Below are 21,513 nucleotides of genomic sequence, written 5' to 3' on the forward strand. Positions count from 1 at the left end.
ATATGGGAAGCGAAAAAGAGAATAACTTTCTTAAGCTCTAGTATGTTAGATCTCAAGTCGTCTCAGTTGTGTTGGTTGGTTCTTGACTTCTAGCGTTCATGGTGTCTTCGGACAGCGTGCGGTGTGTTTTGAGGGGACTGGGTGGATGAGAAACAAATGGGCGATGCGTCGAAGCCTGGAGGGGATGTCCTTGACGATGATGATGCCCATTCATCCTCTTCCAGTTCTTGGCCTGGCGCCATTTTCAGTGTCTGAGTTGAAAGTGTCTTCCCCCACCCTTGCTTAGATCTTGTTGATTGGTCTTGGGGATGGCTTGTCGTTGTTTCAACAGTGACGAATGAGCATAGTCGGCCTTTTTGGGGGGCTGGATATCGGGCTGAAGTCTGACCTTCTCGAAGTATCGGGAGTTGCGGGCTCTTTGGTAATGACAACAGGGCTGGCCGTGGAGACTGTGGAGATCTGCAAAGTTGTGGACATCGCGTGGGTTTCTTTTCTGGGGATCGTTGAAGTCTCTTCCCGTCATCTAGGCTCCTCGTCCGAGTGAATTCAGTCTGGTTCCGAAGGAAAAGATGACATAGTTGCTGGGCTTTGGAGGCTTTGGAGGTGGTCCTGTGCTGCTTGATGCATGTACCGACGGGCAGTGTGATTTTCTGGTACCGAGTACGGATCCTTTTCCAAATGCCGGGTCTCGCGGTGTAGTATCCGGACGCTCGGTATGACGTCGTGATGGGAGTACGGGGGCATGAAACGTCGTTGCTTGTCCTTTAAGTTGACGAGGGCTGGAACGATATTTGGTAGCGTCATTTGTCTGACATATATCGTATCAGGTCTGCCATGGGAAGGAATGGAAGCCCTTTTTGCTCCTGTACCCTTTGAGGCTCCTTGAGATATTTGCAAGATAGTATAAGGCGCATCTTCTCGTCCACCTCTGCTGTGACTGTTACATCAAAAGAGAATTGGCCATGACAGCAGGTAGCCCGGGCAGACGACAAGTTACTAGGGGAATAAGGTAGCAGGGAACGCTTGTACAACCGCATTTCTGTTTCCGACGAAGAGGTACCCTCAGGATAGACTATGCCCTCCTTCAGCTCCCATGGCCAGTCTGGGACCAGGAAGAGCTGAACCTCAGGCGGTCGATCTTTGACCTTGAACAGAACTAGACAGATGATGACATTCGAAGGCAGGGCGCTCAAGGACAACTTGATGGTGCCCATAAAATCTTCAGCCTGTGCCTCCCCCACGAATCCCCGATAGACGGGGTTCCAGAAGAAGCTGGGCTCGGCCGCGAGAAGCTTGCCACATCTGCTGAGGCAGTCTCCTGGAGCCCATTCCAGCTTGAAGAAGTGGCCCGGCCGCTGCTCGAGTCTGCGGCTCTCTGAGGCCGTGACCGTCTTCCTGACGCACACGTCGATCAAACTGGGAAATGACGGCAAATCGCTCTCATACCGGCAGCGCCCAGGCGTCGCGCGGACCCAGCTCTCGGCGGTGAAAACTAGGCCGATGTAAATGCTATGCTGATAGTGGCACTTTTGGCAATTCCCTTGCATCAAAAAAGGGAGCAGCCAAGTGGCGCTTGCGTCCGTGTTCACGCCTAAGACGTAGGTAAATCGGACGCCTTTGTTGGTGATGGAGAATTCATTCCGGTCTGATGTGAGTCGATTGCATCGCATGTCATTGCCGCAGAATGTGAACTCCGCTAGTTCTTGGGCAAAGATGCCTCTATACCGCTGATTCTCATCAACTGCTACCCAGGCGAACAGCGACAAGTCATCTGTCTCCTTGGCAATCTCTTCCTGGAGTCACTGAAAGGCTTTTCTGCCCTCGCCGTAGATCATGGGGATGTGGATGTCGAAGAGCCCGAGGAGGGAGTAGGCCCGATCCTCGACACGGGTCGTTCGGCGATGCGCTGCCCATGACGTTTTGACGGCAACGGGAACAGCCGATAGTTCCTTTTCGAATGTCAAGATATCGATATCGATGTTGGTTATCGTCGATAGACGCCCCGACCATACGTCTTTGGAGAACCTCAACTTCCACCCAGCATCGTAAAACTCCACAGCGGCCGGCGCGATGAGCTCTTGCAGCGTCCAGCCGCGAGTGAACCACTTGCACCTAGACAGATCGGATATCTTATGGATCCCAGGCCCAGTACTGCCAACTTCCGGGCGGAGATCCGAGAGAAATACCAAGCAGACCTTCGCCTCCTGGTACCATCGAAACATGGAGTTAATGGCTTCGCTGAGCTCGGCGCTGCTGGACTTGTCGATGCAACAGGTGTCGATCCACGCGTATCCCAGGCCCTTCTCTTGTGCAATCTCACAGGTCTTTGCGACCTTGTCAAAGCCTGCCTTGCTTTTCGTCGTTGACGCCACAGCGGTGGAGGACATCTCCTGAAAAGAGACCTCACCGCTCTCCCAAGTGTGCAAGAGTATGGCATAGTCGATTTCGGAGGGCTCCGCGAAGCTCTCGAGGCGAGGGTCTTCGTATTGACAAGCCACATGGCTGAACAAAGCAGAAGTTTTCTCAACTAAACGCTTTCGAGACGAGCGCGGAGGGTAACGTTGTCGTCTGCGAGATGTGTTTTGCACGATGTCCTCCTGTTCAAAAGACGGCTTCTCAGCTGGGAAAAGAGGGGAAAGAAGCTGAAAGATGCCCGGCCCAGATTTGGAAGTGTAGAAAGTCAGAATACGCGACGCCATTGGTTGCTCGACATAGCCTGCATGAGCCTCCCGCGATTGATCCACGGAAGCCTTGTTGCAAAATCATCATACGATCGTCCCTTTTGTGAAAGTTTCTGTTTAAATTGACACCAGTAAGCACGTGAGGCCGCCTTGTTATTACATGGTGACTGGAAATGTCAGCAATGCTCGCGGAAGCATACTCGACCTACCTCAAGCCCAAGATCCCTCAGGGATAACTTCATACATGAAGATTGTAAATTTCATCCTGAGCTGTCGCCGACGTAAATGTTCACAGTAGGATATAGCACCGGAAGGGGAGAGAATTCACTGAACGCCAGCGAGAATTTGGCAAAAGAATCCCTGAGTCTTGCTCAATCGCAACTATGCCGAGTTTACTTTTGATACGCCTCGCTTTCCTTGCACTCGCCACGATGCTTTCGCCAATCCTTCTTCTGGCAATCGGCACTGCAATACTTGACATTCAAGCAGCGCATACACTTCTTCAGAGCGGCGCCGTTCGTTGGCTCCTTGCCGCAGTTGGTGCACCTTTCCTTAGGCGGCGCCATACCATTAGCGCGATAATCCTTATATTTATTCGTGTCCACAATCTCCTCCACAAATGGTACAGCGAACGTCGGGCTGATGGCAATGCGGGTGGCGTATTTGGACGCGGTGTCCCACTCTGGGAGCCCGATGAAGTTCGCAGGGAACTGTCCGCGGCCGCAGGAGCAGAGGACAGGCTCACTGGGTTCCAGCGATAAGGGTATGGTGGCGCCGGCCTTGCGGTACTCGCACGACGAATTATGGTTCCACGTCCGGGCACGCTCGGCCAGGGCAGGGAGGACCTTCTTCCAGAGGATGAGTTCCTCGTCGTTGACGGTGACAGAGGCCATCTCGAGCTCTCTCAGAAGCAGAAGGAATGGCTCTACCTTCTTGATAATGGGGAGCGTGAATGGTAGGACTGCGGCATCGAGGACGACGGAGGCAGAGGCAGCATCGAGACGGAGAGCGGAGACGAAGAAGAGCATGTGAATGCCGCCGCGGTCCGGATGGTTGAGACAGAAGAGGCCAGTTTGGCCACCTTGTTGACCCGTGGAGAGCATAGTCATGGTGAAGATTGACTCCTTGAAGTTGACGCGAGGCGAGGGGGCGAGGTCGAGCCTGCTAGCGTTGATACGCTCGCGCAGTGCCCTCTCACGGACCGAGAACTCGAAGGAGAGGAGTGTGTTGAGGAAGGGAAGCTCATCCCTTTTGGCGACGTCGATGACAGGGAGGCGGTCGAGGTTCAAGTGCGGGGTGTTGAGATCGGCTGGGGTGTTTGAGAGACCTCGTGCAAGCTGAGTCGGATAGACAAAGTCGGTGAGTACTGTGTTCGTTTCTGGATCGCTGCTAGGTTCGGCAAAGGGGGCAATAACCTCGACGTAGGCGGATGTACGAGCGATGCGAGTTTTCGCCTTGCTGGCGTCGATGAGAGCGGGGAAGGTGAGAGGATAGACAAGCTCCTTGTCACCAAACACGACGTTGACGGTGAAGGGAGACACTTGATCAAGGGTAATGGGTAGCTTGTCACTAAGGAATTTCTTGCCCTTGGTAGACAGGATATCGAGATGTCCAGTAATGGTTTCGATTCTGTCCTGTCTTTGTGATGCGTTTGCGGTGAAGGTCGATTCTGTGTCCGTGCTCTTTTCGAAAGCAGTCTCCGCGACAAGTCCCGCAGCTTCAGAAGCAGCCGGATACCTTGTCTGACCGGGCATGTACTTGGTGACGAAGACGCTGTCCTCGTCAGCCAACTTAGCCTGGAAGATTCTGAGTTCGCTACCGAGAGTCTTGCTGAAGACAGCGATACTTTGTGCAGAGCTCAGGACCTCTAGGCGGACATAGGAAGTTTTGCGTTCCACCTGCAACGCCGCAGCAGAGACGTAGAAGGTTGCGATGAGCGGAGATTTCCCAAGCCAACCTGCTGGGTCTGCATCGACGGTGACCGAGAAGTCGCTGGTGTCACGGTTACCACTGGATTTGACGGTCCCAAAGACAAGCTGTACCTCGTCGTAGAAGTTGTGCCACTTGTGGTTGGCGTCTTCACCAGAGACCAATGAACCTCTGATGGTGGGAGAACTGATTTTGGCTTGGTCAGAGCCGTCAAAGACCCGCGCAATCTTCTCCCGCGGGACAACGAGAGTCACGGCCACGACCTCTGGGACTGATGTCCAGGAGTCGAACCCGCCGAGGTTACGGTTAGGCTTGATCTCTGCCCGAAGCCAGTCTTCTGAGTCGACCCCCTGCGTATGCATCTGCACAGACAAATCTTGTCTAAGATTCCCCGTGAACATCAGGCTTCTTTCAGCGGATATTTTCTGGAGCAGAAATCCGCAAGTCTTTTCAAAATTGTCGACAGATAGACGCAGCTTGAGGTAATGGAGAAGGGAGACGAGGGTGCCCCGGTGGAAGTGGGAGTAGGCCGTGTTGCGGATAAGCTGCGTGACGGATGACTTCGAGATGGACAGCAGCTTCATGGGGTTCTCGTGTGCGAAGACCTTAAGGTAGAGGTTGAAGAAGATGCTGGCTAGCGCTTCAGATCCGATTGCGAGAGGCCCGGAGGCGTTGACTCCTGAGAAAAGCTTGCTCTGTTTCCATGTAATTCGACTGTGCACTTGAGCCACTTCGTCGCCTTTCGCCTGGATGCTCTTGGTGCTCAGGCCGATCAAGATCTCATCGACGCTTGAAACGGCAGTGGAGTTGGTCCAGTATTCGACCGCGCTCGCGCCTACTAACAGTGATATCGTGGGGCCGTGGCCGTACAAGAGGGTATCAAAGGCCTCTTTGGCGGTACTTTCTCTCTTCAAAAGGGTCTCGGTGAAGACAGCCGACCAGGGGTGGGGTGTGAGCAAAATAGAGCCGACATGAGAATGTTCAATGTGCCAAAGTGGTCCGCGAGGTTGGTAGTGTCAACGGTGTCGAATGCGATGGGAGCTGTTGACTTGGCGCCGTACACATCTTGGTCCAAGGACAGGACGCGGGCATCGAATTGGCGACGGTACCATCCGGCAGACGTCTCCTTGGTGACGATTAAGTGCTGCAGGGTGTGGCAGAACGCAAGTGCTTCACTGGCGGTGGAACGGATCACCAACTTCTTCCCACGAAGAAGAGTCCCACAGGCAGTCGCCCACTCTCGGAATTGTGTCTTTGCAGCCGAGAAAACCCTGTTCCTCTCATCCTGTTGATCAGGCTTCAGAGGAGACTGTTCGGTCAAGGGGATGAAGGCCGCAGCAAGATGGAAGCCGAGGACGGGGTCAGTTCCGTAGTGCAAGAGATGGTGTTTCGACAGCGAGGCATAGAAGAGGGGGTTTGGGTTGCTGACGGCACCGTTGGGTGTAGCGTCGGCGGACTCCCAGAACTGCTGAGAAGCTTCGGTAACTTCCTGTGCGTTTTTTAGTGCAGCAGGAGCAGCTGATCGCAAACCGGTGAAAGCTACAGCGTTGCCGAAGGCAATTCTCTTCATCTCAATGGAGTGTTTGAGATTAGCAGTCAGGGCTTCGGAATTGGCGATGACATTGTCGGACGCAGCGGCATTCTCATAGCTGATCCAGACGGCACGAACGTCGTCGAGGGTGGCCTGATCACAGAAGGGCAAGACTTTGCCGTATGAGCTTGATTTCCACAACTTCAGAGACTCTGATGCTTTGAGAAGCTTCTTGACTTGAGACGATAAGATGTGTAGGTCTGAGCTGTCAATGTGAAGGTTGTAGTACAAGTTCCAGGGGGTATTTCCGGAGACATTGTCATTGTCGATGAGCAGAGAGAAGAGAAAGATGTTGCGTGCTTCAGATTGTCAGCAAATACTCATTGGCGGATGCAAACTTTGAACATACCCAGAATAGCTTCATCGATGTCATTGACTGTGATATCCAGATTGCGACCAGCTGATGGCGAATTAGAAAGGTGGATGTGATTTCACCAAGACCTATGCAGCACTTACGTAGTCCAATCTCATTGTAGGCTGTGTAAATGATGTTCCTCACATCGCCGCAACCAAGTAGTAGTAAACTGGCATCGACTCCATTAGGCAGGTTTTTGGCTAAGTTGATGGCCGGTGTATTGCCCAGCGCATAGAAGTAGGAGGTCGAGTTGGCAACAGTTGGGGTGAACATTGTGACTGAAAGCGAGCCTGGGAAGACCCAAATGACGTGAAAAATGCTCGATGATGAAGGTAGAGAGAGAGGAGCATGGAGCACGGTCTCTATGTGCTTCAAGGTGTTAGAATGCCCCTTTGAGGTCGACGCCCTACCACAAAACGCTTGCCTGACGTGAACAAAATAGCAAGAGGAGGGGACGAATTGTGGTCTCAGACCAGCATGTAGTTGGTAGGTCAAGGAGGAGAACTCCCAAAGTGAAGAAGATGAAATCTCAAGAGATGAAGTAATGTGAAAAGGAAGCTCAACTTGATCTCTCTTTCCTCTTTCGGCTTATTCAAGCGAAAGTCGGGCAGGACGGAGGCACACAGTCTTGGTGACGAGGTGAGAGCTCTGGAGGGGTCGGTGGCAGCTGGCACCAGATGGACTTGATTCCTTCGTTATGGTTACCCGTGCTGACCGCCCTCACTAGCCACACTCTCTGCCCGGCAGAAAGAGCAGGTGGAGGCTTCAGCCACTCCATTTTGATGCTTTTCGCGACGCCCATCGCGTTTTTGTTTCCCAGCTACAGCACTTGGGGAATCAACGTGCAGCTTGCGCAAAAGTCCACGCATATCCATCACTGCGATTTTAAACGGCCGGGCGACATACTCTTCCTTTCGATCCACATCAATCGCTGTCGAGTCAAGCGAGGGCTCTCCATCTACACGCCGCCATTCGCGACGCTTACTCGAGGCCGAAGCTCAAATTCAACTTCACATCTGGGCAGCTATGGCCCCTCAGCCAACGCCCCGTGTCCGGCGCACGTCACAAAACACACAATACACGTATGTTTGAGAGGCAGCTCTGGAAGCTACTTTCAAAGCAGCGCGCTGACAGGCTTTAGCTACAACCTCTCGAGACGGATCAACGATGTCAAGACCTACCCTGTCCAGTCTTCCCAAGGAGCTACGATCCTCCTTTATGGCCACGACAATGGCATTACAATAATATGGAGAGGTGGACGTCGCTTCAGGCCATCGAAGAAGCAACAAGCAAAACCTGCCACTGAGAAGCAGAATGGTGCTCCAGACGATGCCGTAATGATCATAGACTCCGACGACGACGAAGCACCAGCCAAGGCAGGCAAGGCATCAGGGCCCTTTACCGACAAGCCCGAATTCGAAGATTCCGAGGAGGAGGGACCTTACCCTGAAATCATCCAGACTCTCGACCTCTCTCTTGGCACATCTGTTTTGCATCTTGCCGTCCTGCCTATGACGCCATGCTCTGCGGAAGATGCTGCCTGGGGAGGAGCCGATGTTTTGAAGGAAAAGATGGTGTTCACGGTGGCCTGCGCAACCAACGATGTCTACGTCGTGACCCTTCCTCTTACACCGCCGAGTCCCGAGAGTAAGGCACGCCCTGAGCTCATGTCCAACCTCCTGGCTGGAAAGGCTGGTTCTGGTCAATGGGGAGAGAGAGTCGTCCTTCTTGGCGGCCAATACAAACGGAGTGAAGGCATTGCCATGTCATTAATCAGACCCAAAGCTTCCTCTAGCTCCGATCGGATACGAGAGCAGACCGGCGCATCAAGTGCCCCGAAGCCTCGTCTCGTTGTCGCCGCACATACCCGCGAGGCATCTGGCACTCTCCGTCTCTGGGATGTGCCTCTTGACGTCCAACCCGGCGAAGCCAGTGCCCGAATCAACCCATTCCAAGCCGAATATCTTCCTAGCCCCCTCTCCAGCATCTCGTTCAACCCGACGCATCTTACACAGATTCTTACAGTAGCCTCTTCGCACGCTGTTCGCATCTACGACTACGCGCTACCCTCTTTTCCTCCGGATGACCAAGCCACCGGACCATTCCCTAGCCAAGGATCCTGGCTGCTCTCTCTGTTCCAGCCATTCACCCGCCCTACGTCGACACGCAAACCCATCCTTGACGCCGCATGGATTTCTCATGGCAGAGCTGTCCTCGCACTGCTCGCCGATGGCACCTGGGGTATATGGGATGTGGATGGTGCTAGCCCGCTAGGCGCCTCGATCATGGGAAAGAACAGCTCTGGCATCAAGGGTGGCGCAATCACCGCCTTCAGTGCTACCGGTCACGTTGAAGGCACAGGGCCGTTGAGGACAACAGCAAGCGTACCGAGGTCCAACGGCAACGGCGAGTTCGTACCTCTGACACCCCACAGCCGGCGTGACGCAGCAGCTTCGCTCAGTACCGCGGGCTCACTGGAAAGGCTTGTGTCTGTCAGAGGCGGTATTGTTGTGACACCCTTGCCCGGCAGTGGCTCAGGTTCTGGCTCCGCTGATGAGAGCGTTGTGCTTTGGATCGGCGGACTGGATAATGTCTCTGTCATCCCCGCCGTCTCACGCTTCTGGGATGCCCAGCTGCGTCGGAGTTCTGGTGGAGGTGTGAACCTGTTCAGCGGTACTACTCCAACACGAATGATCCGTTTGCAAGATCTGTCTACCGGACTTCTCGGAGAGCGCTGCTGTGGTGTGGGTGCCGCTGTCAACTTTGCCAGACTGAAGGAGAACGATGGGGGTCTGCAGATTGAGGTCCTCATCATGGGCGAGAGCCGATTGGTGATTGTCCACGAGTCCGAGGACACCCCAGGCACCAAGATCGGAACGGTTGTCTCAACCCGCCGACGTCTCTTTGGCGACAAGGGCAAGCCAGAGCCACCGAGCGCCATTATTGTCCACCCTCGACCCGATCAGCCCCGAAATGTGTCGTTCAACCTCAGCGTTAACAAGACTAGAAGTCTGCGCACGAAATCGAATGGCCGCGATAGCATCGACGTCGATGATCCGACACACGACTTCACGCTTCCCATCGGACGGCCCAAGTCCGGTTTCGGTTTCGCCGACACGCTCAACGCCGCCGCAGATTTACAGGATGACGTTACGACACGCGATGTCGAGGTGGAGATGTTGGATATCTTGGAGATTGATCAGGCGTTGGAGGATCTGGATCACGATCGGGGTAGCGGAAGGAAGAAGGTCTTCTTCGAGGAGGATCAAGACCGGTCGTTCCACTAATGTTTGCTGCTGACGAGACTTGACCTAGACGAGACCAGAATGTACGATACCCCATGGGCCGTCCCGGCAACCGACCCAAACCTTGCGAGTTCCTGGCACGAGCCAAAGTCAACATCAATTTCGTTGTGCTATATCTGTGAACGTTCTTCTTTTTCCTTCTCTCTCTCAACAAATCATTCGCCATGGTTTTTCAAAGACCATGGCAAATCCGCACGTCAAGGTGGAGCGCAAGGAGAGATTCATCCTTGATCCAGCTCTGTATTACGAGCGGTACATTAAACAGACCTCCACATCCTCTGGGACATTTCGGATCCGCAAGGCACAAGATCGCTCAAGATGAAGTGTTGTCGGTGGAAGAAAGACTCCATGATGGGATGTGTCGACGCCGACGGTTTCTACTTTTAAGGACAGGGACTTTTATGGGTGGGGGCGGGTGGTTCGGTCTGCGGATTGACCATTTGCTCTCCCGGCCTTTTATATCATGTCATCCTGCTATCTGCCTTGATTCCTTGACTCTGGTCTTTGACTAGAGGACGATGGGAGAGGGCGGGGGGTGTCAGGGTTGGGAGGTGGTTCTGTCGGTACATTTTTCCAAGCTGTGCTTTTGATGTTTGCGTGATCTTGATATTGCTTTCCGACTTGTGTCTTGCGTGATCCATAACGTCTTTTTTGTGTAAGGCTCAGAGCCTGCGCATGTGTACCTGCTAGTCCTATATGTTCGAGTCGCATCCAGCTCTGATAAGCCTCAAGTAGAGCATCATCATCATCGATACACTAAAGTGGCATGTCCCGCTGTTACCTCTCAGTGTGAATGGATGCGGCTTCACATGACTATCTTTGTACTTCTGAGATGCCATTGGCCAATGACACACATTGCTTCGACCAGGTTCTTGTATTAAATGAAGTGTTGCGACAGCTGGACCTAAGTCTTCGAAATATACAAGGATGCTCAATAATTCATTACACGCAACATGTCGTAAGTTATTGTTATTAGTGGATTAGCTGGTGGGCACGGTTTGGAGAGAGATGGCGATTCGAAGTCACGTTGATCAGCGAAGCAGTTCAGAATGTGTTGTGATCAATCGCAATATTGATTTGACCTTGCTAAAACGCCCCACGGAGTCACCCTCGAACCCCTTTCCATGCTATGAGGTAGTAGTGGTAGTGTACAAGTAGGTCGCGCGTAGGACATTTCCAGTCCAGCGGCCTTTCATAACGCATGCTCAGAAATTGTCGTCATACATGTTTCCTTCCCGGAACTTTTTGTTGGAAGAATCATTGAGTGTGGGAAGTTTACAGGTTCTTCTTGACCTGGTCGGCGGTACCCTTGGCCTTGCCAGCAAGCTCGTTGGCCTTGCCCTTGGCCTCACCCTTGAGCTCCTGCGCCTTGCCGGCGGCCTCGCCCTTGAGTTCCTGTGCCTTGCCGGCGGCCTCGCCCTGGGTGTTGGGGACGTTTTGCTTGACCTTTTCAGCGACGTTGGCTGTGAAGAGGATATGTTAGTATCGTGTGATCGTGTGGGCGTGGCGTCAAAGGGGCGAGAAGAACATACCACCGGCGTTGATACCATCGACGAGCTTGTCGCTGACCTTGCGGTCGACAGTCTTCAGACCATCCTTGACGGTCTCTGTTGCCGACTTTTGCGCGGCAAAGGAGGTGGTGAACGTTCTGGGGGCAGCGACGGCGGCTCTGGGGATGACGCGGGGGATGGTGGCCAGACGGCGGCCGGTGGCTTCGATGAGGAAAGACATTGTGATGCGTGTGTGTGTTTGGTGGTTTGTGGAAGAGTTATTAGTGATGATGACGAGTCGTCGTTTTGATTCGTTTGAAGCTTTTGAGGTGGTGATGATGTTGTGATGAGTAGTAAGGTGGAAAGGGAGGTAGATGGAGTAAGAGGTGCAGGCAGAGAGCTCAAATATGAAAGACAAGAGGAAACCCGGAAGGAGCTACCCCTCGCTCGCGTACCTCCCTTAGCTTACTACGTACTCTCCCGTCCCAGTCTGTGTCTGCGTCTCCCATGGCGAGGTGCGGTAAAAGGGGAGCTAGGCCCGAGTTGAAGCTGAGCTACGTATGAGCTACCCGTGATGTCATGGTGTTCGTCTGTTGAGGCGAAGTGGAAAGGGCAGTAGGCGAGCAGTAATTAGCACTAACACGGTCTGGAACACCCGTGAATGCACTGACCCGACTGCACCCCAGGGCGGCAACTTCCCCCCAAAGCTCCACCTGCACAGCTGGGCTGGACCCAAGGAGTACGAAAAAAAGAGGCGCTATGACGTCCCGGCAACCACCAAGACAATTGTATCACACCTACATCATCGATCGCGGACCAATCCCTCCAGTCTCCAGCCCGCTTGACATTTTGATCCAATGCACGTTTGATGCAGACTGCCGTGCTTTTGGGAGTTGGTACATGTACTGTCTAGGTTCCGATTTTCGATCTCTCTGCGCGGAATAGGCGGTTGGGACTGGGGAAGATGACGCCATATCTACTTTCGTTGGCCTGGCCTTCACCAGACCACTAGCCGCCTTACCTAACACCAATCTCTCTACCACTGTACGCATTGCTTTGGGCTGTTTGCATAACCTCGGTCTTCAACGCTTGAATAGCTCTAATCTGGATAGGGCAGGGCGGAATGAAGAGAAATACCTAGGTAGCCCAAGGTAAGCTGGCATTCTAGGCTAGACATTCAGCTTGGCAATCGCTCCTTTCACATGAGCCCCAGCTTCGGTCCTAGTCTACATCAAGTCAAGCAGTACCTTCTTAGAGATTCCCCGCCATGTTGCATCTCGATCCCATCCGTGCCGCACCTGGATCCACTACCGGCACGGATCCGAGGTGGGGCTTATGAGCCCTCTTCACCCGACATGCATATCGGAACTTCCTCAAGTTATCTATATGCCCTCAGTCTCTTGGGTGATCGATTGAGCGAGAATAGTACATCATCGTCAGAGAATAACTGTCTGATCAACGAACATGGCCGCCGCATCTATATCACGATAAATCTCGCGTTGCTGAAACTCGTCCAGCTAAGCTGACCCATCTCATCATAGTCTCGAGACTACATTCAAGCAATGTATGCCTAGCTCTCATGTCTATATCTAGACCATAGATACGCACAAATACTACACAGCCTTACTGGCCCTTGAAAACAGGCTTCCTCTTCTCCTGGAACGCCTTGAGCGCCTCATTCCGATCATCCGTAGCAACGACCCGCTCATACATCTTATTCTCAACCTCCTCCCTCGCCCACGCCACAGCCTGAAGTCCAGCGCGGATGGCAATCGGCCCGCCCTCGCAAATCTCCCCCGCCAGCCTCACGCTCTCGCTCAAAACCGCCTTGCGCGCCGCCAGCAACACGCCCTTGTCCTTGTCGCCCTCGCCCGCCTTCTCCGCCTCCTCGTGCGTGATGTCCACCAGCCGGTCCGCGATGCCCAAGAAGTAGGCCTCGGGCGCGGAGACGCGGCGGCCCGTGAGGATGAGATCGCGCGCACGGGAGAGGCCGATGAGCGCGGGCAGGCGGTGGGTGCCGCCGGCGCCGGGGATGATGCCCAGGCGCGTCTCGGGGAGGCCGACGAGGGCGTTGGAGGAGAGGACGCGGAAGTGCGTTGAGAGGGCAAGCTCGAGGCCGCCACCGAGGGCGATGGAGGAGATTGCCGAGATTGTTGGGATTGGGAGGTTTTGGAGGGAGGTGAAGGTGGAGCGGAGGTTGTGGAGGAACTCGTCGGTCCTGTGCGGGCTCACGTGTTAGCAGCAAGCTCTTGTTCGAATCTCGACGAGATATCCGATAATTGGCCCTCGGCTGGATTTGGGGTTCATAGTGTAAGTGTACAACTTACTCTTCCTGGGTGAAGCCCCGCCTCTCCTTCAAGTCCGCGCCGGCGCAGAAGCTCGTCTCAACGGCGCTGGCGAGGATGAGGGCGCGCGTAGGGCCCTTGACGTCTTTGCCAGCGGCGCCGCCAAAGATTGGCTGCGGCGGTACCTCGGCGCCGGTCTCCGGGTCATACTGGGCGTGGACGGCGTCGACCTCGGCGCGCAGCTGGGAGAGAAGAGCTTTGGAGAGGGCATTACGCGCCTTGGGTCTGCTGAGCTCGAGAATGCGAATGTGGCCGGACCCGGGTGCCGGGAGCTGTGTGACGGTGATGAGCGGCTGGTTAGAGTCTGCGGCCGTCGAGGTCGAGTAGAAAGCTCCGGCTACTGCCGCCGGGGATCTGGAGGATGCGTGTGTGGTGCGCGGGATGCGGATTGCGATCCGGAGGGGAGCGAGACGGGGAGGCATTGTGGCGGTTGGGATAGACTGCAGTGAGAAGCGCAAGCAGAACAAGCCAATGGAGTAAGTTCGAGATCGAAGACGGATTTCAATCGCGGTGATGGGCGTTGAACGATTTGCAGAATTCGATGTCGACGTTATGCCGGTAGAGCTGGAGGTTATGCCGAGGACAGCAACGGAGGAGCAGAAGCTCCATTGGTGAGCATGCAATGACGTTCGCACCAATTCGGTTTTGCTCGGCTATTTGTGGAGACCTTTGCACAGCTCCTGAGCATAAAACGGTACGTACTCCCTTTTGTGTAAGTTCTCGGTGACGGGAAGCTGCCAGCGAAGCTCACCGAGCATGGCACCCGGGGGAGCTTGGATCACACACCTCGCTCACACCGTGACCCCAAAACCGCCCTTCCTTCCATCGACGATGCTTGGCATTGCAGAAACACCACAAAAGCAGTCCAAAAACACCACGATCGATGAAGTTATGGACATCATCATGGGCGCCCGGAAGCAGCCAAGCCAGAAACCTCATCTCATCATCAAGACGCTATCAAGGGGCGTTCTTGGCCCGTGCACAGTGACGTCCACGGCCTCCTCACGCTCCTGGTGCCAAGCGCACACGCCAAGCATTTCTGTCCCTGCGCAAGCACAGCAAGGAACAAGTCTAGCTGAGCTGTCGCGTGTCTCAATCGAAGTTGCTGCCGCTCTTCTTAAAACCACGCTTGTTTCCCTTCTCCTGTCCCCTCAGGTTGCTGGTAGTTCAGTGACTTGGAAAGACTAGCAGAAACCATGTCAGACAACACGGCAGAAAGCATCCTCGTCCCCTTCTTGGGGGCTTTCCAAGCTTCCTTATCGGTGCTCCTCACCATTTCCGCCGGTGTCATTGCCGCCCAGTATGGCCTCCTCGACGACCGTAGCAGCAAGAAGATTTCGACCTTTTGCGTTCGGATGGCCCTTCCTGCTCTCCTGATTACGAATGTTGGTTCGCAGCTTGACCTCGAGACTGTAAGAATCCCGGGCCCACCCTTCGGCACCTTGAATCCGTCTCGTCTGACCCATCTACCAGGGAATTCGATACGTCCCCATCATCATCTGGGCCATCTTTTACACTACAGTGTCAATTGGCATCGGTTTCGTCTTGACAAAGGTCTTTGGCATGCCCGACTGGGTCATTCCGGCCATCGCCTTCAATAACACGACCAGTCTGCCCCTCTTGCTCGTGCAATCCCTCGACGCCACCGGCATCCTTAGCTCCATCGATGACAGCTCTGGCGTCGTCACCAAAGCCAAGAGCTATTTCTTGGTCAATGCCATGATTGGCAACTCCCTCACATTTGCTCTGGGACCGAAACTCCTCAACGGCCAAGAAGAGGAAGCCCCTGACAAGAACGAGGGAGACCAAAACGACGATGATAATGACAGCGATAGCGAACAAGATCTCGAGTCCCAAGAGCAGGACGCCGTTGAGCACAACGAGCAAACCTCTCTTCTCCCAGACCGCACCGTGACCAGAATCACCCGCACAAAGTACCGCGTCTACGGCAAGGGCAGCAAATACTGGTCCAACCTGTCCCCGACATCCCGCTCCATCCTCGAGTTTCTGTACAGCTTCGTCAACGCCCCCGTAATCGGCGCGCTCATCGGCGCCCTTCTCGGCCTCGTCCCCGCTCTCCACCGCCTCTTCTTCAACGAGCCTGAGGAGGGCGGCTACTTCAACGCCTGGCTCACCTCCTCGGTCAAGAACGTCGGCGAGCTCTTCGCCGTGCTGCAGGTCATCGTCGTGGGCGTGAAGCTGTCCAAGGCCATCTTGCAGTACAAGAACGGGGAGGACTCCAAGGAGAGCAAGGTGCCTGTGGTGCCGTTCCTGGCGGTCACGTTTGTTAGGTTCATTCTCTGGCCCGTCATCTCGATTGCCGTGATATATCTCTTGGCCAGCAGGACGGAACTCTTGACCAAGGATGCGCTTTTGTGGTTCTGTTTGATGCTTATGCCGACTGGACCTCCGGCTATGAAGTTGTCTGCGCTGGCGGATGTTGATGGGTCTGAAGACTCTTTAAAGATGTTGATTGCCAAGTTTTTGACTGTAAGTTGACACCTCCTAGCCTCTTGCCCTCTGATACATGGGATATTTGCTGACAAGATTTCAGATGTCTTATATCGTATCACCCCTGATCTGCTTCACGGTGGTTGGTGCTTTGAAAGCAAGCGAGGCCATTGTTGCCAAGTAGACACTTGTTTTTTTTGGTTTTCTTACATTGGTTTGGAGAGATTGATAGGTGCTTGTCGTAATTCTAGGGCGTAAGGATGTTTCTGGAGCAGGTACATCTAATTAGCCATCTATAAATTGACAAGGTCTGCTGATGAGGGGCAAGCTTGACTTACACAACATCTCACTGCGCCTGCACTCATTCACTAATTGATCGTTGAAAGTTCCTTTGCAACTTCTTTCGACTCTTCCTATTCATTACTACCATGCCCGATCTTTACTGTATCGAGCTGAATCCTATCGAGCCTTCACCAATGCTACATATGACATTCTTCTTACTGAGATTCGTCTTCTTCGCCCACAGTTGCCTCTCGCATCTTGAATCGGGCTTGCAGGATTTCGCAACAGTAATATGGTAAACTATCCTCCAGATAATTGGAGGGAGTTGTCGACTCTAAGGAAGAGCTAAGCAGATTTCAAGCTCTCTTACATATTTAAAAAAGGCTTATACCCAGTAATTTTGGACTTTTCTAGAAAATCACAGTAAGGCATAATGCTCACCAGACAAAAAAGTCATGAAAGGATAGAGACTTTGATAATTCTGATTTGCTTTCAACCTGAAGGACTAGCTACAGGTGCAAGGCGTGTCTTGACACCTCTGATGCCTTTGTGCTCATTCCAAGTCTGCTAAGCTCAACAGCATCGTACGTACTGACTTGGATAGCCATGACTTTGAGGCCCGGACGAGTTGCCCAAGTCCGAGCATCCCGAGTAACATTAATTCCCTTCACTACCCTGTACTCAATGCCAACTAGAAGCTCTCCGTGACAATGTGATTCACTCATGAACCTCCCATCCCGTCTTCACCATCAAGGCTGCCGCTCTTCAAGTATCCGCTTCTCACATGACTTCCAGCGCCTTCTACCTCGCCCACCACCCTGAATATTTCCAAAAAAGAAAAAGGCCTTCCTTCCAAAACGAAAACTCTCTTTTCCAAAATCATCTCCGTCTCCATCTTCATCTTCCACCGCGGACATCGTCAATTCATCAGTTCGCGAAGATGTGGTCTGGCAACGATAGCGGACAAGCTACCGTCCTTAGACGCAGACGTCGCAGAGGCGGTAGAGGTCGCAGAGGCCGCAACACCGCGATGGCAGTCGAGAACAACGCGATGGAAGTCGACGATACCGCCATCGATATCGACGATACCGCCATGGACGTCGATGTCGACAATGCCATCGTGGACGTCGACAACATCACCACGGGCGTCAACCACATCAACATGGCGAGCACCAACAATCCCGCCAACAATCCCGCCATCACCGACGCCCAGCGCCGCTGCATTCTCCTCACCATTCCCTACGAGATCCGCTACAAGATCTACATCCAAGTCATCAAGGGCTCCAACGTCACCTGCGACAGCATCGTCCTCGTCCGCAACAACCGCCGCCTTCGCGGTGGCCCGGTCCCGGCCTGGGCAGCCACCGCAGAGCACAGCGACTTCCTCCTGACCTGCCGCCAGATCTACGACGAAGCCCGCCCCATCTACTGGGCCCGCTCCCTCGTCGACTCGGGCGCGCAGCGCTTCCCGACCATGGCGGACCTGTTGGGCCCCTTTGCGCGCCAGAATGCCGAGCACATCCAGGGCATCGTCGGCAACCTCAGATATTCTGAGCAGCCTGCTGAGTTTTTGGAGTCTTTCCCGCGCGCCAGGACGGTTCGGCTTTCGGATAGCTTTGTCACGCACTTTACGTACGAGACGTTTGTGGGTGTCACCGAGGACGAGGAGTCTGTTGTTGCGCATATCAAGAATAGAATGGAGGCCAAGGGTTTGGACAAGTTGGTTGCCGATGCTCAGTTCGGTCGGGGCGTGCAGTTCTTGGTTGCTGCTATCTTGATTGGACACCCTGTCAAGGGCGACGGTACTGTGGTTAAGGATGAGAAGCACAAGCACAAGGTCAGTTTTATTCCATTCGTCGCCGAGTTGGAGCTCGAGCTCTATTGGGATGTGTCGAGTGTCGTTTCTTCTTTTTTATCTCTCTTTTGATTCTCCTACCTTGCGACTCGGGCCTTCATGCTGACCCTGATTCTTTTCAAACTTTAGCATTGCTTCTACAACATGACTACCAGCAAGCTCTTGGTCGTTGACGCCGAGATCCACCGCGGCTCCCTCCGCAAGTTCGACGAGGACCATATCGACCTTGACAACTTCGAGCAAGTCTTGGAGGGTCGCTATCTTCGCGGAATGATGTGATGGACTCACTTGTCGACGCCTGATTCTACCGTGCCATCACCTGAAAAGTTGCATATGTGCATTATCCCTTCGACAGGGAGTTGAAGCCTGAAGAGGGCCAGCGTACACGGTATTGGGAGGGCGGGTGTCAACATTGTACTATCGAAGGGGTCTTTCTGGGAAGAATGAGGAGGGATGGACAAAGCCTTTCAGTCTGATAACAAGAGATACGAAGACTACAATTGATACATGATCAAGCATTTGCGGTCTCATACAATGCAACTCGTGACACGTGATCGCAAAACTCCTGGAGCCCTCATGATTCAATCACCACTTCAATGGACCTGGCTTCCTGAGCAGGTGAGTAAAACTTGCTAGCTGATGAGGAATGTGACAGTTATAAGTCAAGTGGACTCCGTCATACGAACGAACTTGGGTAAGCGGCAGGATGCGGACTTAGCGGGGAGAAAGGAAGTCAGCAAGGATGCCAAGTGAGCATTTAAAGTCCTGTCACACCCTGACGATTGATCGACAAGTTCATCTGGAAGCACGGGCTAGCTGTAATTGATACTGACTCGCCTCATTCCTTCGGCTGTGCTGACTCGGGTTATAATCGGGGGCAGAATGTAGGAAGATGTGTCTTTTGATTCATCTGATTGGCGGATTTGGTCTAGATTTGCACTCGGAATTAATTGCGTTGGTGTCTACTGAATACTTTCTCATCAATCTTGATACAATTGCCAAGTCTGTTTCATATTGGAAGGACTCTATATCATCAACTATGTGGGGTGGCATATTGAGTAGGAAGATATAAAGAAACACATCTTGCTCACACAATGGAATGCAAATGGCCTCATCAACACATCTGCCCAACAATAGTAAGCAACCGAACCATCTTAACTCAGTCCTCCAACCAATCGACCTCTACAAAATGCAGTTCCAAACTCTCTTTGTTGCCGTTGCCGCCCTCATGGCCGCGAATGGCGTAGCCGCCAACAGCTGCTCAGTCTGGAATGGCAAGTCATGCCCTGCCAACCAACCTCGGACCTGCGGCGACGGATGTTGCTGCGAAGTGGCCGTCATCGGTTGCACGTGCTAGATGGAGGAGGTAAGGATTTCATCTACACTGTTCCATCATCATTTGAAAACTTCTGACTGACAAGAACGACGTAGGACTGAAAAGAGGCCATGCAGGCGTAGGTTCACTTCCTGATCTTAATAAGGCGTCTCTGCATAACAGGAGACTGATAGATCACTAGAGTTGTAGATTCTCAGGGCAGCTCATGCCCCTTCTTCGGACGTTTTCTCATGATGAAAACCTGTGCCATGGCCCAGCAAAATACCAAAATGAACAATTAGAAATACCTCTCATAAGCCTTGGCCGCATCCAGAATCATCTTATCAAAAGTGATCCAACCCTGTCCAGTCGCCTTTGAAGCTTTCGACGCATCGACCCTTCGTGACTCAGGTGGCTCGCCGTAGTCTTCCAGATACCCCTTCCCCGGCTCTCCCTCCTGGATGATATCCCTCCTCTCAGGGTACGCCTTCCTCAACAGGTCGCAATACGCCTGAATGTTGGCAAAGTTACCGTTCCCACCAGCGATGAAGCGCTGCCCATCAGCCACGTCCGGGCTATCGGTAGCGAACACAATAAGACGCCCGACTTCCCGGGCATCAACGTGCGTCCCGTTGCCAGGTCCCACAGGCGGCACCTCCTCGCCGCTCATGACGCGATACGCAATAATAGCAGTATCACTCAGCCTCTTCGGGTCCTCGGGGAGGATAAGCGGAGGGCCGGCAACCCACACGGGGTTGACGGCCGTCATGCTGAAGTTGATCTTGTCCTTATTCTTCTCCTTGAAGTCCCAGAAAGCGCGCTCTCCCTTCACCTTACTGGCGCCGTAGATTTGGTGACCCGTCGCCTCGGAGCCCGCCTTCTCGAGAATCTCCTCCGCCTCGTCGTTCCAGTCCGCTTCCGAGACAACCCGCCCCTGGAACTTGGGACTCGAGCCGCGGATCGCCACGATGGACGACATGTACACGAATGACTTCAAGCCGGTCACGTTTATCGCTGATTCAAGGATGCCGAGCGTGCCCTGCACGGCAGTCCCCAGGACCTCCTCGACATTCGTGTTGGTGAAGCTGACGGGTGTCGCGAGGTGGGCTATGGAGGTGACGCCTTTGAGTGCTTCGTCAAAGGCACCTGGGACGGTAATATCTGGGACGATGGCTGTGGACAGCTGGCCCGATGCGGCTTGCAAAGGGAGGGCGGCGGTGAGTTCGTCTGCGGAGCGCTGGGTCCTGACAGCGGCGCGGACGGAGTAGCCGGCCAGGAGGTAGGCTTCAACTGTCCGGGCCCCGATGAAGCCGTTTGCGCCAGTGACTAGGGCGAGACCTTTTGTTGACGACATTGTTGGGTTTCGGTTGAGGTCTGTTGAGATGAAGGGGATTCAGTAGATGAGCACGAGGATGGGCGGCTCTCAAGAGGGTCACTGTAGTCTAAGTAAGTACTTTACTTATGTTGCTGGATCGCGGGCTGTAATTGAAGTTGTATAAGTTGAAAAGAGCATATGGAGTTGGTTGAGTGAGATATGTTAGTTCTTGGCCCGGCTTTAAACGCTAACTACGACGCAATGGACCGATGGTCTTATCGCCAGTTTATCCCCGTGTCTTTGTCAGACATTCGTCCACGGATAGAGTAATGACGCTTTTGTTTCCTAGCGTGCAGCGAGGCGCTTTCGGTCCCGGTCAGATTTTGGCGCGGTAAGTCAACATACCCACTTCCTGGCACCCCCCTGTTTCTGGCACCCACAAAAACGCGAAAATCCACCACAACCCAATGCCCACCCCCAACCTCCTTTTATCACAACATTTTCAATTCGCGTCCAAATGGGCTCATCTTTTGCACATGTCTTCTTCTATATATAATGCCTCAATATACCGAAGATCAGCTTCGTCAGGCTCTCGAGGA

At 53.6% G+C, this 21,513-nt stretch overlaps 9 protein-coding genes across 9 annotated transcripts; 3 read left to right on the forward strand and 6 right to left on the reverse strand.

Moving 5' to 3' along the window:
* Positions 1-89: 89 nt before the first annotated feature.
* CTAM01_07546 (uncharacterized protein) lies at positions 90-641 on the reverse strand (the record flags this gene model as incomplete). Its single annotated transcript, XM_060523568.1, has 1 exon — positions 90-641. A coding segment is annotated over one exon (552 nt), but the record flags the coding sequence as incomplete, so codon positions are not given.
* A 299-nt stretch (positions 642-940) lies between these two features.
* CTAM01_07547 (HET domain-containing protein) lies at positions 941-2,699 on the reverse strand (the record flags this gene model as incomplete). Its single annotated transcript, XM_060523569.1, has 3 exons — positions 941-996; positions 1,061-1,719; positions 1,804-2,699. The coding sequence occupies 3 exons, from the start codon at positions 2,697-2,699 to the stop codon at positions 941-943; spliced, it is 1,611 nt and encodes a 536-aa protein (XP_060381945.1).
* Positions 2,700-3,073: 374 nt separating this feature from the next.
* CTAM01_07548 (MYND finger) lies at positions 3,074-6,829 on the reverse strand (the record flags this gene model as incomplete). Its single annotated transcript, XM_060523570.1, has 4 exons — positions 3,074-5,510; positions 5,582-6,500; positions 6,551-6,601; positions 6,658-6,829. 4 exons carry the CDS (start codon positions 6,827-6,829, stop codon positions 3,074-3,076), a joined length of 3,579 nt encoding a protein of 1,192 aa, XP_060381946.1.
* A 753-nt stretch (positions 6,830-7,582) lies between these two features.
* CTAM01_07549 (uncharacterized protein) lies at positions 7,583-9,843 on the forward strand (the record flags this gene model as incomplete). The annotated part of the gene is made up of 2 exons (XM_060523571.1): positions 7,583-7,638; positions 7,698-9,843. 2 exons carry the CDS (start codon positions 7,583-7,585, stop codon positions 9,841-9,843), a joined length of 2,202 nt encoding a protein of 733 aa, XP_060381947.1.
* Positions 9,844-11,136: 1,293 nt separating this feature from the next.
* CTAM01_07550 (uncharacterized protein) lies at positions 11,137-11,592 on the reverse strand (the record flags this gene model as incomplete). The annotated part of the gene is made up of 2 exons (XM_060523572.1): positions 11,137-11,324; positions 11,394-11,592. The coding sequence occupies 2 exons, from the start codon at positions 11,590-11,592 to the stop codon at positions 11,137-11,139; spliced, it is 387 nt and encodes a 128-aa protein (XP_060381948.1).
* Positions 11,593-12,974: 1,382 nt separating this feature from the next.
* Positions 12,975-14,118, reverse strand: CTAM01_07551 (enoyl-CoA hydratase/isomerase; the record flags this gene model as incomplete). Its single annotated transcript, XM_060523573.1, has 2 exons — positions 12,975-13,569; positions 13,679-14,118. The coding sequence occupies 2 exons, from the start codon at positions 14,116-14,118 to the stop codon at positions 12,975-12,977; spliced, it is 1,035 nt and encodes a 344-aa protein (XP_060381949.1).
* Positions 14,119-14,892: 774 nt separating this feature from the next.
* Positions 14,893-16,331, forward strand: CTAM01_07552 (membrane transporter; the record flags this gene model as incomplete). The annotated part of the gene is made up of 3 exons (XM_060523574.1): positions 14,893-15,108; positions 15,170-16,186; positions 16,251-16,331. The coding sequence occupies 3 exons, from the start codon at positions 14,893-14,895 to the stop codon at positions 16,329-16,331; spliced, it is 1,314 nt and encodes a 437-aa protein (XP_060381950.1).
* A 1,038-nt stretch (positions 16,332-17,369) lies between these two features.
* CTAM01_07553 (uncharacterized protein) lies at positions 17,370-19,641 on the forward strand (the record flags this gene model as incomplete). Its single annotated transcript, XM_060523575.1, has 3 exons — positions 17,370-18,266; positions 18,414-18,537; positions 19,448-19,641. The coding sequence occupies 3 exons, from the start codon at positions 17,370-17,372 to the stop codon at positions 19,639-19,641; spliced, it is 1,215 nt and encodes a 404-aa protein (XP_060381951.1).
* A 256-nt stretch (positions 19,642-19,897) lies between these two features.
* On the reverse strand, positions 19,898-20,953 carry CTAM01_07554 (NAD dependent epimerase/dehydratase; the record flags this gene model as incomplete). The annotated part of the gene is made up of 1 exon (XM_060523576.1): positions 19,898-20,953. The coding sequence occupies one exon, from the start codon at positions 20,951-20,953 to the stop codon at positions 19,898-19,900; it is 1,056 nt and encodes a 351-aa protein (XP_060381952.1).
* Positions 20,954-21,513: the final 560 nt, after the last annotated feature.

The sequence above is a fragment of the Colletotrichum tamarilloi genome (assembly GCF_030869305.1).
Source record: "Colletotrichum tamarilloi strain Tom-12 chromosome Unknown Scaffold_23.1, whole genome shotgun sequence".
In the NCBI taxonomy this organism is placed as follows: domain Eukaryota; kingdom Fungi; phylum Ascomycota; class Sordariomycetes; order Glomerellales; family Glomerellaceae; genus Colletotrichum; species Colletotrichum tamarilloi.